Source organism: Eptatretus burgeri, chromosome 5 (genome assembly GCF_056783735.1).
Source record: "Eptatretus burgeri isolate ZD-2024b chromosome 5, Ebu_testis_v1, whole genome shotgun sequence".
In the NCBI taxonomy this organism is placed as follows: Eukaryota; Metazoa; Chordata; class Myxini; order Myxiniformes; family Myxinidae; genus Eptatretus; species Eptatretus burgeri.
This window is the reverse complement of record NC_140965.1, coordinates 66100948-66114788: the sequence shown is the minus strand read 5'-3', so window position 1 is coordinate 66114788 and position 13841 is coordinate 66100948. Positions and strand designations below refer to the sequence as shown.

Below are 13841 nucleotides of genomic sequence, written 5' to 3'. Positions count from 1 at the left end.
ACACACACGTGCTTGGCCAATATCGGCAATGTTTCGGGAATTGGCAGGTTGGAGTTAGTGTGATTACCAACTACTACTTACTGTATACAACCCAAAAACCGTTGGTGGCTTTCACCGAAAAACAACGTTGCATTTATAGTACTACAACTTTTGGTTCACGAGTCAGTAAGTGACCACTATATTCATTATGGGTGTGTCTGTCTGTCTGTCTGTCCCGAGAATAGCTCCATGGGTTTTGATCCGATCCTGATAAAATTTTGGTGGGAGGTTTATATCTTGATCTAGTTGTGTTTTCCTGAGAATGGGCGGAGCCACGCCCAAAAAACGTGTTTTTAGGGGGTAGCCGGTTTCAAGTTACATCTTCTCCAAGGGGGTTTGTCGAATCTGGCTGGGGTTTCGGTATTTGGTTAGCCCAATGGCACCTGCATTGCCCCACGGAGCTCGATTTTTCATTTTCGTCCCAAGGTCAAGGTCACAAGGTCACGAACTTAGAAAATGTCAAAAAAAAAATCAATTAATGGTATCGAGCTCCTTGGGTTTTCAACTGTTTCGAATGAAAGTTGGTATGCAAGTCGTGCTCTTCGAGTACTACAACTTTCATCATTTACGTTTTTCCCGATTCCCGCCAGTTTGTCCGTGGCGTCCCCTCGAAGGTCAAAAATAAAAGAGGCGAACCGTGTACATTGCTCATGAACCATCACCATCTCCAGACTTGTCATTAATTAAACCCTTTTTTTTGCATTTCTTCCTTGGATCTTGTGTAGATGGGTTCGTATGGTGTTCACGCAGGCTCAGGCATGATGGGCTGAATGGCCTCCACCTGCTGGATTTCCTAGTTCCTTGTTCCATTACATCTGCTGCAGTGTTGTTTTCCTCCACAGGCTGGAGCAGTATGACCGAACTTTTAGCATTTTTCGCATCTTAATGGAGTGGAATGTATTCCCGCACAGTGAAAGCTTGTGAGCCCAAGAAAACTTTCGGGGGAAGGATTGGAGTGTAAAAAGACAGAACCACCGAATTGGTATGGACTCTGACCCCATCCCTGACCGTGGTGAGACGGCGGACGTCAACAATGCCTACCTCCGCTAAATGACTCGTGATGTCATCAATTTCAACGGAGAGAGATCAATCCCGTAAATGACTCCTCGACTCTCACATAGACTCCTCGGAATATGACACAAAACACGGAGCCCGCCAAAATACTGGGTTTTCATCACCTCCTCCCATTGATCGACTGAGTCACACTTCATGAAGAAGTCTCCAGATCGGAGATTCTTGGCACGAGACACATCACCGAATTCTTTGTTCATCAATGTCGCCATTTTTATCGCGTTCTCAGGGCTTTGGGATGGAACGCCGAAAAAACCTGAAACGAGAACCATAAGTTTGTGATGGTACTCTTCAGGGGTAGAGGGGTCCTTAACCACTTTGGGGGGGTTCCGACCCCTCAGAACTCTCCCGCCGTGGTCTGCCCCTCTTATTTGTTCGATTAACCCTCCATGATGAACCATCGTCATCACTAACAACGTTGATCATCCTTGATCACCTCCTCCCGGCAATCCGGAATATTAAGATGTCCAATTGAGTAAACACTCGATCGTAATGTCGGCTTAATGGGATACAGAATATCGGAAAAATCCGATGCATCCTCGACACACAAAACCGTCCTGTAACAGCGTCCGACCGAACTGCCCTGAACCACGCCCGTCCCATGGTCCGCCAAAAAACAGTCTGAGGGTGACCCCATTCCCTGATAGCCGTCTTCTTCTTCTTCTTCTTCTTCCTCTTCGCATTCTTCTTCTTCATGGCAGTCTTCTTCTTGTTATTCAGGCGCATCTATATATTAATACTGAAGGACCAATTTTGTGCTCCTCGCGGTCGCGTCACGTTTTTCTCCATACTGTGACCTGGACTGAAAGAAACTTCGTACCTGTAAGAGTGCATCGCACATCGTGACAATAGTCAAATTTCAACTCTGAAGCAGAATAAACACTTTTCGTTTTACATTCGTTTACATGGCGACGTGTGACGTCACCGCTGAGAGGCGAAAGGACGTCATGACATCATCGGTCATTCGGTGACGTCATTACTTTGTCGTCGACAGACCGTTACCGCTGAGAGGTGTAAATCCACTCCTCGAAAATTGCGTCTGCAATGTAAAACCCTCTTCTGCACATGCTGACTACCTCAGAATGTGAATTTGACACAAAAAAATGTAACAAGAAACATTGTATCTTCTATATATTAATACTGAAGGACCAATTTTGTGCTCGTCCTCGCGGTCGCGTCACGTTTTTCTCGGTACTGTGACCTGGACTGAAAGAGACTTCGTACCTGTAAGAGTGTATCGCACATCGTGCCAATAGTCAAACTTCAACTCTGAAGCATCCGTCTGTGAGGGGGTTTCGGCGAGTTCTTCTTCTTATTCATGCTCATTCTTCTTCTTCTTCTTCAAGCGAATTCTTCTACTTCTTCTTCTTCATGCGCATTCTTCTTCATGCGTATTCTTCTTCTTCCTCTTCTTCATGAGTATTCTTCTTCTTCTTCATGCGAATTCTTCTCCTTCTTCATGCGCATTCTTCTCTTCTTCATGCGTATTCTTCTTCCTATTCTTCTTCTTCTTCATGCGCATTCTTCTTCTTATTCATGCGCATTCTTATTAATCTTCTTCATGCGCATTCTTATTATTATTCTTCTTCTTCAAACGCATTCTTATTATTATTCTTCATGCGCATTCTTATTATTATTCTTCTTCTTCTTCATGCGCATTCTTCTTCTTATTCATGCGCATTCTTATTAATCCTCTTCATGCGCATTCTTATTATTATTCTTCTTCTTCATACGCATTCTTATTATTATTCTTCATGCGCATTCTTATTATTATTCTTCTTCTTCTTCATGCGCATTCTTCTTCTTATTCATGCGCATTCTTATTAATCTTCTTCATGCGCATTCTTATTATTATTCTTCTTCTTCATACGCATTCTTATTATTATTCTTCATGCGCATTCTTATTATTCTTCTTCTTCTTCTTCATGCGCATTCTTCTTCTCTTATTCATACGCCTTCTTCTTTTTCTTCATGCGCTTTGCTGGCATTGACAGCGATTAAAAGCAAGTCAGGCAGTGTGTTCCATTACCAAGCAGCTTGTTATCGCTTGTCGAGTCAGCCATTCCTTATCAACAGTTTCGTTGGAGTGCGTGAGTGCTTTCGCCACTCGGCAAGCGTCATGGGCCAAAGTTATAAATATCATTAAAAAAATATGTAGAGTGCATCACATTGAGCATTGTGTCACGATCGATGTCGCATAATATCAAGCGTACAACAATAATAATTCGTTTATAAGTAATACATCATTTGAGCGGTGTTACATAATACGTCATGGTGTAGTGAGCTGTTCACTCGTTTTCTTTTCTCAACTGACATCACAATATAATTTTTCATAATAAGCGGTGTATAAGCCTAGTGTTGTTTACTAATATAATATTTTTTTTTGTTATTATTCCGTGTTTAACAATGTTTTATGGTTCAGGTATTCAACTTCAAATCAAGTTAAATTTCACCGTTGTGTGTTTTTGTATCTGTTCGAAAAGCTCTATGTATTTGTACCGAGGAGCACCCTGTACTTACAATTCGTGTGGAGATGGCGTGGTTGTCCACACGTTGTCCTCTTTATCCGTTGCGGAATAGTCTGTCCGTAAGTTCCCTCATTTGTACCTCGTAGTCATTCTCTGTGCCGGTGTGAATGAGTAATACTTGGACATTGGTGGATTATCTGTTTTGATCAGAATTTCCTTGTTTAGTGGTTGACATTGAACCCTGGGCCTTGTTTAGTGGTTGACATTGAACCCTGGGCCTTGTTTAGTGGTTGACATTGAACCCTGGGCCTTGTTTAGTGGTTGACATTGAACCCTGGGCCTTGTTTAGTGGTTGACATTGAACCCTGGGCCTTGTTTAGTGGTTGACATTGAACCCTGGGCCTTGTTTAGTGGTTGACATTGAACCCTGGGCCTTGTTTAGTGGTTGACATTGAACCCTGGGCCTTGTTTAGTGGTTGACATTGAACCCTGGGCCTTGTTTAGTGGTTGACAATGAACCCTGGGCCTTGTTTAGTGGTTGACAATGAACCCTGGGCCTTGTTTAGTGGTTGACAATGAACCCTGGGCCTTGTTTAGTGGTTGACAATGAACCCTGGGCCTTGTTTAGTGGTTGACAATGAACCCTGGGCCTTGTTTAGTGGTTGACAATGAACCCTGGGCCTTGTTTAGTGGTTGACATTGAACCCTGGGCCTTGTTTAGTGGTTGACATTGAACCCTGGGCCTTGTTTAGTGGTTGACATTGAACCCTGGGCCTTGTTTAGTGGTTGACATTGAACCCTGGGCCTTGTTTAGTGGTTGACATTGAACCCTGGAAATTGTTTAGTGGTTGACATTGAAGTCTGGGCCTTGTTTAGTGGTTGACATTGAAGCCTGGGCCTTGTTTAGTGGTTGACATTGAAGCCTGGGCCTTGTTTAGTGGTTGATATTGAAGTCTGGGCCTTGTTTAGTGGTTGACATTGAAGCCTGGGCCTTGTTTAGTGGTTGACATTGAAGCCTGGGCCTTGTTTAGTGGTTGACATTGAAGCCTGGGCCTTGTTTAGTGGTTGACATTGAACCCTGGGCCTTGTTTAGTGGTTGACATTTAACCCTGGGCCTTGTTTAGTGATTGACAATGGACCCTGGGCCTTCTTTAGTGGTTGACAATGGACCCTGGTCCTTCTTTAGTGGTTGACAATGGACCCTGGGCCTTCTTTAGTGGTTGACAATGGACCTTGGGCCTAGTTTAGTGGTTGACAATGAACCCTGGGCCTTGTTTAGTGGTTGACAATGAACCCTGGGCCTTGTTTAGTGGTTGACAATGAACCCTGGGCCTTGTTTAGTGGTTGACAATGAACCCTGGGCCTTGTTTAGTGGTTGACAATGAACCCTGGGCCTTGTTTAGTGGTTGACAATGAACCCTGGGCCTTGTTTAGTGGTTGACAATGAACCCTGGGCCTTGTTTAGTGGTTGACAATGAACCCTGGGCCTTGTTTAGTGGTTGACAATGAACCCTGGGCCTTGTTTAGTGGTTGACAATGAACCCTGGGCCTTGTTTAGTGGTTGACAATGAACCCTGGGCCTTGTTTAGTGGTTGACAATGAACCCTGGGCCTTGTTTAGTGGTTGACAATGAACCCTGGGCCTTGTTTAGTGGTTGACAATGAACCCTGGGCCTTGTTTAGTGGTTGACATTGAACCCTGGGCCTTGTTTAGTGGTTGACATTGAACGCTGGGCCTTGTTTAGTGGTTGACATTTAGTGTGTACTAGGTGCGGTGGGACGCAAGAAGCACACGGGCCACCATCTACTCCGCTTTATTGCGCGACCAGAAGCACAGTCCTACCACCCCTAGCGAGCGAGGCATGATATACGGAAACCCAATCACGTGACACAGCACACTCCTCCCCCCGTAAAATGACCCGTCACATAACGAACGGATAATCACAACATGACCATCAGAAACCCATCAACACTCATAATCCTCCAAGTACCGCGGCCGCACTCTGACCCGCCTCGGACGGGCAGCGCCATCAGACAGTCCAGGCTCATATGCCTCCCAGCTCGGTCGAGGTGACACCCTAGCCGGACTCGCACTTTCCGCAACACCAGCTACCCCCGACTGCCCAGCCTGCTCGACGTCCCCGCGTAGGACGGCATCAGGCGAAGACCCCCTCGACGCCGGCCCAGCCTGACCCGGCGATACAACGTCAGGTGCTGGCGAGACTACCGGTGGGGGCCCCGCAACGTTCGGCTCGGGGAGGTGTGGGGGGGGGGGTGACGCTGAACAGCGATCATGCATCTGGTCCACGTGCCGCTTCCACACATCCCCACCATCAGTCCACACCATGCAATTCGCCGGCCCCAGCACCCCAGAGACCACCGCCGGCACCCACTTGGAACCGTGGAAATAATCGCGTACCATCACCCGCTGCCTGAACCTCGGTGGAATCACGGTCCCCATTCCCCACATTATGCACCGTTGGACCAACGACAGCTCCGCTGCGCGTGTCGTGAAAGGTTGAAATGCCGGTGTCGAAGGCAGATCGCTCCAATTCCCCGTAGAAATCGCCTGGACGACACGGGCAAGCACCGGATCACGAGCCGATTCCACCGCGACCTGCCTGGCCGTGACCGGCCCGCTTTGGACCTGGTCCAGCGCGAACACATCGACCCGGTCGCCCAGCTCAGACGCAGCTGGACCCTCCGCACACGGCAAGCGTGAGAGCCCGTCGCAGTTAGCATGCTTCTCGGTGCTTCGGAACTGAATATCATAATCGTAAGCACCCAGAAACAGACACCACCGCTGTATTCGCACGGCTGCTACCACCGGCACCCCGCGTTCGGGTCTCAGGATGAATTGAAGCGGTTTGTGATCCGTCTGTAAAATGAAATGCCGTCCCAGCAGATATTGATGAAACCTCCGCACACCCCAGACGATGCTGAGAGCCTCACGCTCGATCTGGGCATATCCGCGCTCTGCTGTGGACAGGGTCCGGGATGCAAAACAAACAGGCCGCTCGGAACCATCGTCCATCCTGTGGGAGAGCACTGCCCCGATGCCATATGCAGAGCTGTCGCATGCCAATAGGAGCGGACGCGCAGGCTCGTAGTGCACGAGGACCGTATCCTCTGTGAGCAGCCGCTTGACGCGGTCGAACGACGCCTGGTGTGCAGGCCCCCAAGCCCAGCGCTCGTCCTTCTTGAGCAACCGCGTCAACAGCGCAAGTTGTGAGCTGAGCCCGCGCACGAACCTTTGGTAATACTGGGCCATACCAATGAACGAGCGCAGCTGCGTCTTGTCGCGAGGCGGTGGCATGCGCTGAATCGCCTCCACCTTCCGAGGACCTTTCAACAGCCCCTCCGGCGTGATGATGTGCCCGAGGTATTCCAAGCGCTGCTTGAAGAATGCGCACTTGTTCCTGTTTAAGCGCAGGCCGCACGCTTCTAGCTTCGTCAGCACTCGGGCAATGTTCGCCAGATGCTCGTCCGCCGTTTTCCCCGCAATGAGTACATCGTCCAGGTAGGTCTGAGCGGGCAGGCCAATGCAAACCTGATCCATGGCTTTCTGCCACAAGGTTGGGGCCGAAGCAATCCCAAAACAGAGTCGGGTATATCGATAGAGACCTTGACACGTGTTGATTGTTAAAAGCTCGCTACTCCCGGGATCCATCGGCAGGTGAAAATATGCATCACGCAGGTCTAGCTTCGTGAAGTATCGACTCCCCGCCAATCGCGCATATATTTCATCGATTGATGGCAATGGATTGCCATCATTTCATGGCAATGAAATGGATTGCTCCACGCTGAGCCCCGGGTTAACTGTGGATTTGAAGTCCCCGCACAATCGGACGTCCCCATTCCGTTTCAGCACCGTGACAACCGGGGTGGCCCAATCCGAGCATGACACCCGTTCGATCACTCCACAGGCCTCGAGCCTATCCAGTTCACCCTTGACCTTGTCCCGCAGGGCATACGGCACCGGACGCGGTTTACAAAACCGCGGAATCACCCCCTCCTTCAAGAAGAGTTTCGCCTCCATGCCCTTGAGTTTTCCAAGGTAGTCTCTAAACAACCCTTGATGTCTTTGAAGAATCTCCTCCAACTGATCTTCCCACTGGCTCGGCACGGGTTGCACAAGGTGAACTGCGGCCCAGTCTAGCCTGATGCGGGCCATCCAATCTCGGCCGAGGAGAGACGGCCCCCTCCCCCGTACGACGTACACCCGAAGCGCGGCGACCTGGCCTTGGTACCGCACCGACACGTCTGCCATCCCGACTGGCGTTATCTTCTCGCGGGTGTACGTGAACAGCGCGAGGTTTGACCTGATAAGCTTCAAGCCGTTGAGTCTTCGCGCGGTCTGTTCGCCGATGAGCGACACCGCTGCTCCCGTATCGACCTGGAACGTGATCGGCGTTTCGTTCACTTCGACTTCCACCGTCATCGGGCGCGCCGTCGTCGGGCCAACTGAACACAGGCTCAACAACGGCCGCTGGTTCCGCCCCGAGTCGCGTCGCACATCGCCGTCCACGACTTTAACGGTGGCCGACGCTCCACGGCACACACGCGCCAAATGACCCACCTTGTGACAATTCAAACACACGTTGCCTTTATACGGGCATGCACGGTGCAGGTGTCGACCTCCACATCCCAAGCATGTCCGCGGGGTCACCCCGCCGCACGCGTGGCCGCGCGGCGACGTCCGACCCGCATCGAAGGTCGTGCGCGCGTCCCGGGGTGCTCGCGACCCCGCGTGGCTGGTGATGGCTCGAACATCCCCGCGAGTCTGCTCAACCGCCATGTGTGCTTTCATTTTCTCCACAATGTCCCAAAACGCCAGCCCGTCATCCCGGGGCCTGTTCGGTGCCACTAAATCACCCAGCAGCCGATAATGCTCCGGCGAAAGCGAAGCGAGCAAGATCGACTTCTGCTTGCTCTCGTCGACCACATCGTTCGCGTGGAAATAGCATTCCAATTGCTCTGAAAACGATTCGAAGTCGTCCCCGTCGAAAACGGGCATAAGTCCGTATGATCCCATCCTCGTCAGCCAACTAGTGTGTACTAGGTGCGGTGGGACGCAAGAAGCACACGGGCCACCATCTACTCCGCTTTATTGCGCGACCAGAAGCACAGTCCTACCACCCCTAGCGGGCGAGGCATGATATACGAAAACCCAATCACGTGACACAGCACAGACATTGAACCTTGGGCCTTGTTTAGTGGTTGACATTGAACCCTGGGCCTTGTTTAGTGGTTGACATTGAACCCTGGGCCTTGTTTAATACTACAGTATTCCTTATTAGTAACGACATGGATGTGCCACGACCCAAGTTTTATTGCATGAAAATTTATGATAAACCCCCATTTTTGTCTAATGCACCTCTTCGACCCAGGCCCAGGTGTAGACGTGATTTGTTGTTCTACCTGTCAGGTTCCTCTTCGTCCTGGCCCCCTTCCCTGTCCATCCCCCCCCCCCACCTTTCCCATTAAATTTGGGTGATTGGATTGTGGTTCGTGTTGTTGGGTTGGGTTGGGTGTAGTGTGTGTGGATTGGCTTGTAGAGGTTGAGTAATTGGGTCATTGTTAATAGGAGTGCTGGATGTGACACAGCTTGATAGACAAGTTGGCCGCCTCGGTCAAATTTCCTTTTCTTTTTTTTTCGTCTCACAATAATTCCTAAATGGCATCGCACCATAGCTTTCCATCCATCCATTCGGACCATACTCTGTGCAGAGCGTTGGTACTGCTTAAGCTGTCTCCTAAGCTATAGAGCACAATCCTGGGCAGGTCGCCACTCCGACACATGAGACCAGCAAGCTGATACTCATTTTGCCGACCTCGGAAGGATGAAAGGCAAAATCAACCCCGCCTGGTATTAATTCAACAGCCGAGTGCGGTTTGAACTCGGGGACCCTTGGATCCCAAGCCCAACACTCCCAGCCATTATGCCAACACCAGGCATATCCCATTAATGAGATGTCAGTAATATCCCATTAATGAGATGTCAGTAATATCCCATTAATGAGAGGCCAGTAATATCCCGTTACTGAGAGGTTACTAATATCCTGTTAATGAGAGGTCAGTAATATCCCATTAAGGAGAGGTCAGTAATATCCCATTACTGAGAGGTTACTAATATCCCGTTAATGAGAGGTTAGTCATATCCCATTACTGAGAGGTCAGTTATCTACCATAACTGAGAAGTTACTAATATCCTGTTAATGAGAAGTCGGTAATATCCCGTTAATGAGAGGTCAGTAATATCCTGTTAATGAGAGGTCAGTAATATCCCATTACTGAGAGGTTACTAATATCCCATTAATGAGGTGAGTAATATCCCGTTACTGAGAGGTTACTAATATCCTGTTAATGAGAGGTCAGTAATATCCCGTTAATGAGAGGTCAGTAATATCCCGTTAATGAGAGGTCAGTAATATCCCGTTAATGAGGTCAGTAATATCCCGTTAATGAGAGGTTAGTAATATCCCATTACTGAGAGGTCAGTAATATCCCATTAATGAGAGGTTAGTAATATCCTGCTAATGAGAGGTTAGTAATATCCCATTACTGAGAGGTCAGTAATACCCCGTGACTGAGAGGTTAGTAATATCCCATTAATGAGAGGTTAGTAATATCCCATTACTGAGAGGTCAGTAATACCCCATGACTGAGAGGTCAGTAATATCCCATTAATGAGAGGTCAGTAATACCCCGTTACTGAGAGGTTAGTAATATCCCATTAATGAGAGGTCAGTAATATCCCATTACTGAGAGGTTAGTAATATCCCATTACTGAGAGGTCAGTAATACCCCGTGACTGAGAGGTTAGTAATTGGCTAAGCGCATGTAAGTGGTTACCACCCCTATTTTAGGACATACCCTGACTTGAGTGGCATTTTTGAAAGTCACAAAGACTACGACTGGTCATGAAATTTGGTTCATTGCACAGACAGTGTTCCATAGGACCTTAAAATGTATCTGTTCATGGGTGTATGATGTATATTACTGAATCTACAGGATTTTTATTGAATATACATGCCCACTCTTGGCCTTTTTTCTTGTTTCACCTTAAAATATGACATATATTAGACCATGCAAAAATATAACATATAAAACATTCGATATGAAATTTCTCATCTCATCAAAAGGTTGTCACCCACCGTCTGAGAAAATCAGCATTTGTGTCGGTCAGTGGTGGATCCGCATGATATATGCACATTCTGGCATATTTTTATTTTTTCTTGTTTTATTGCCCTTTTAGAGCCTGGGACTATGAAATCACCTAACAAAATGACTAGTTTATCAATAACTCATATTTACGTGTCTTAAATTATTCAACTTATTACCAATAATCAATGTAAAAAAAATTGAGATGATCCGGGTGGATTCTTAATTACAGCGGCTTGACCGAACTTTCCAACCCAAATGTCCGACTGCACATCACGTTTTTAAAAAAAATGCTTTTATTCTTCTGTGCATCAGATTATTTTCACTAAAATTTATTTACAAATGGGGCACAGTGATATATATATATATATATATATATATATATATATATATATATATATATATATATATATATATATATATATATATAATAGTATAAAAAATTATTGAAAACATGCATGGCTTTGGTTTAGAGTAATTTTGCATTTTTGTCCGACTGCACGTCACACTTTTTTGAATTTTATTAAAAAATTAAATTTCTTAAAAAAAAATTTAAATATTTTTCCAGGTATTCAAAAAATATATTATTAATTTAGAAGGCAGTTAAAACAGTTTTGTATAATTTAGAGAGCTTTTTGTTACTCCCAGAATTGATTGAATTGAAAATTTACATCCAGGAATTTGTTCGATAAATCTTCTCTCTTTTAATGCTTTTCAGCATCTGACAGTCACTGAATAGAGCAGTAATAAAAAAGGTATGTATTATTTCTTAATAATCCCAGAAATTGGTATTTTGATTATTAGATTAGTTGCGAGAATAAGTTACATACTATGACCTTCATTTATTTTGCCAAAAAAGAAAAATTAGGTAATTTCATTGAAAACTCGCAAAACCATCAGAATAGGTACCCCTTCTTCAAAGTATCATATTTCGGTATACTGTATATATGTAATTGAGCTATACGGTTTTTTTGTTCTGAACTCAGTTAGACTTACACTTTCAGGAAAATGTAGTGAGAAGGCAATGGAACAAACTTCATTTTTTGACATTTTTGAAACAGAGTGGTTACCACTTACATGCGCTTAGCCAATATCCCGTTAATGAGAGTTCAGTAATATCCTGTTAATGAGATGTCAGTAATATCCCCCATTAACGAGAGGTTAGTAATACCCGTGTACTGAGTGGTTACTAATATCCTGTTAATGAGAGGTCATTAATAACCGGTGTGTTATTGCTCAGTGGTTGGCTGGGCCATGGCTGCAGCCGGTACGCACCAAGTACGTGGATTGGCTGATGGTGCGGGATGTGAAGCGGCGGAAGTTGGCTCACGAATACGCAAATGAGAGACTTCGCCTTAATGCTTTACGCAAGAATACCATCCTTCCCAAACAGCTCCAGGTACACGGGGCAATTTGAGAATGGAAATGGAGAGTGAAACAGACGGAAAGTCGAATCGACATCTTGCTCAGGAATAAAAGTATGCATAACGAGGAATAAATGAGTAAATTGTTTCTTTGTGAATGGCTTTATATATTTGTTATTTTTGTTCCCCCCCCCCCACCCATTCCCAATATGTCCACGTGGGTGACAGATGGAAGCCGACCGAGAGATTGCTGCGCTGCCACGAGACAGTTGTCCTGTACGAATCAGGAATCGCTGCGTGCTGACGTCGCGCCCGCGGGGCGTTAAGCGACGCTGGCGGTTGAGCCGTATTGTGTTTCGGCACCTCGCTGACCACGGGCAAATGTCGGGCATTCAGAGAGCCATGTGGTAGAGTCGAGATGGATCTTGACAAAGACGAGCAAGTCTGCGTTGTTTTGTGCTCTCGACTGATTGTAGCCTTTTTGGTTATCAGGGAGTTTGCAGGAATGGACGTGTCAAATGCACGTGTCCTGCACAACGGTGTTTTGTCTGCATCTTTCGTGGATAACCCCTCCGTTCTCACCATTACATGCCAAAATTAATCTCTTCATTAAAAGCCCACAGCCAATCTATTTTGCTTTTTTGAGATGCCCCTGTGGTTTGTTAGTTATGTAGGTGTTAATAATGTTTGTACACCTTGATGCTCATGTGCTGACTGTTTAATTTGGGAGTGAACTGAGACCACTTGGTGCTGGTTAATAAAGGGTTAAAGTTTAAAACAAACTCCCAATTGCATTGTATTTGATGATGCAAACCGTCCACAATGTTTTGATTTTCTTTTCCTTTTGTTTGAACTTTAAATGGACTAAACCACACCTGGAATATGGGCAAAAGGTAGTTTGGTCACCATGACCTGTCCTAATTGATAAAATCTCGTTTTCATGTATTTCTCATGATTGATGTACAAATTTGTTGGAATACATTTCCTGTTCTTGTGTAGTTCTGAGAGCCCTCTTGTTTCTCTATGTGTATCCCCATTTTGAGCTGTGTGCGGTGGTCCACGAATCCACCGCTTGGAGCTGGGCTTGGAGGTCCACAATCCCCCACTGTGGGTCAAGTATGGTGGTCCACAAATCCACCATTTGTGGTGGGACATGGAGGTCCACGAATCCATCACTTTTGGGCAAGCACGGAAGTCCATGATGCCCCCACTATGGGCCGAGCACGGCGGTCCTTGTTCCCTCACTCTAGACCGAGTGTGGAGGTCCACGATTCATCACTATAGGCCGAGTGTGGAGGGCCACAAATCTCTCCATGGGCCGAGCATGGAGGTCCACTTATCCACCACGTGGAGCTAAGTGAGGAGGTCCATTTTTTTTGAGGAGTCCATGAGTAGGAGGTCCACCTGTTTTTTGCAGAATCTCGGTTCTCCATAGTGAGGAAACACTTGCAGACGTCGTATGATGCGTCGAAACCAATGAAGGCTGTAATATCACAAGTGTTGAATGTTTGGGAAAGTCTGTTTTCCTCCACGTTCAGTGCTCGGCCGAGCATCATGTGAGAAAGAATTATGGAATAAAATGTTTGTCCTCTGCTGATGAACCAATTGTGTGGAATTTTGACCTGGTTCGGCACCTGGTTAAACAAAAACCTTCTTTTCCGCCTCATTCTCTTCCCAATATCTTCATCGTTCATGGTGGATGAGTGAGTACTCGAAGGTCGGTAACTCATTCTCAG

The 13841-nt window shown here is 46.6% G+C and overlaps 2 protein-coding genes across 2 annotated transcripts in view; one reads left to right on the top strand and one right to left on the bottom strand.

Moving 5' to 3' along the window:
* LOC147026600 (ras-specific guanine nucleotide-releasing factor RalGPS1-like) overlaps positions 1 to 2481 on the bottom strand; it is a 278462-nt gene extending 275981 nt beyond the window's left edge. Inside the window, exon 1 of the mRNA XM_085882173.1 lies at positions 2335 to 2481. The gene's annotated coding sequence lies outside the window, so the exon portion shown is untranslated. The remainder of the gene's footprint in view (positions 1 to 2334) is intronic.
* A 1063-nt stretch (positions 2482 to 3544) lies between these two features.
* MRPS14 (mitochondrial ribosomal protein S14) lies at positions 3545 to 13103 on the top strand. The gene is made up of 3 exons (XM_085882170.1): positions 3545 to 3697; positions 11982 to 12140; positions 12334 to 13103. The coding sequence occupies exons 1-3, from the start codon at positions 3644 to 3646 to the stop codon at positions 12514 to 12516; spliced, it is 396 nt and encodes a 131-aa protein (XP_085738296.1). The 5' UTR covers positions 3545 to 3643; the 3' UTR covers positions 12517 to 13103.
* The last annotated feature ends 738 nt before the right edge of the window (positions 13104 to 13841 follow it).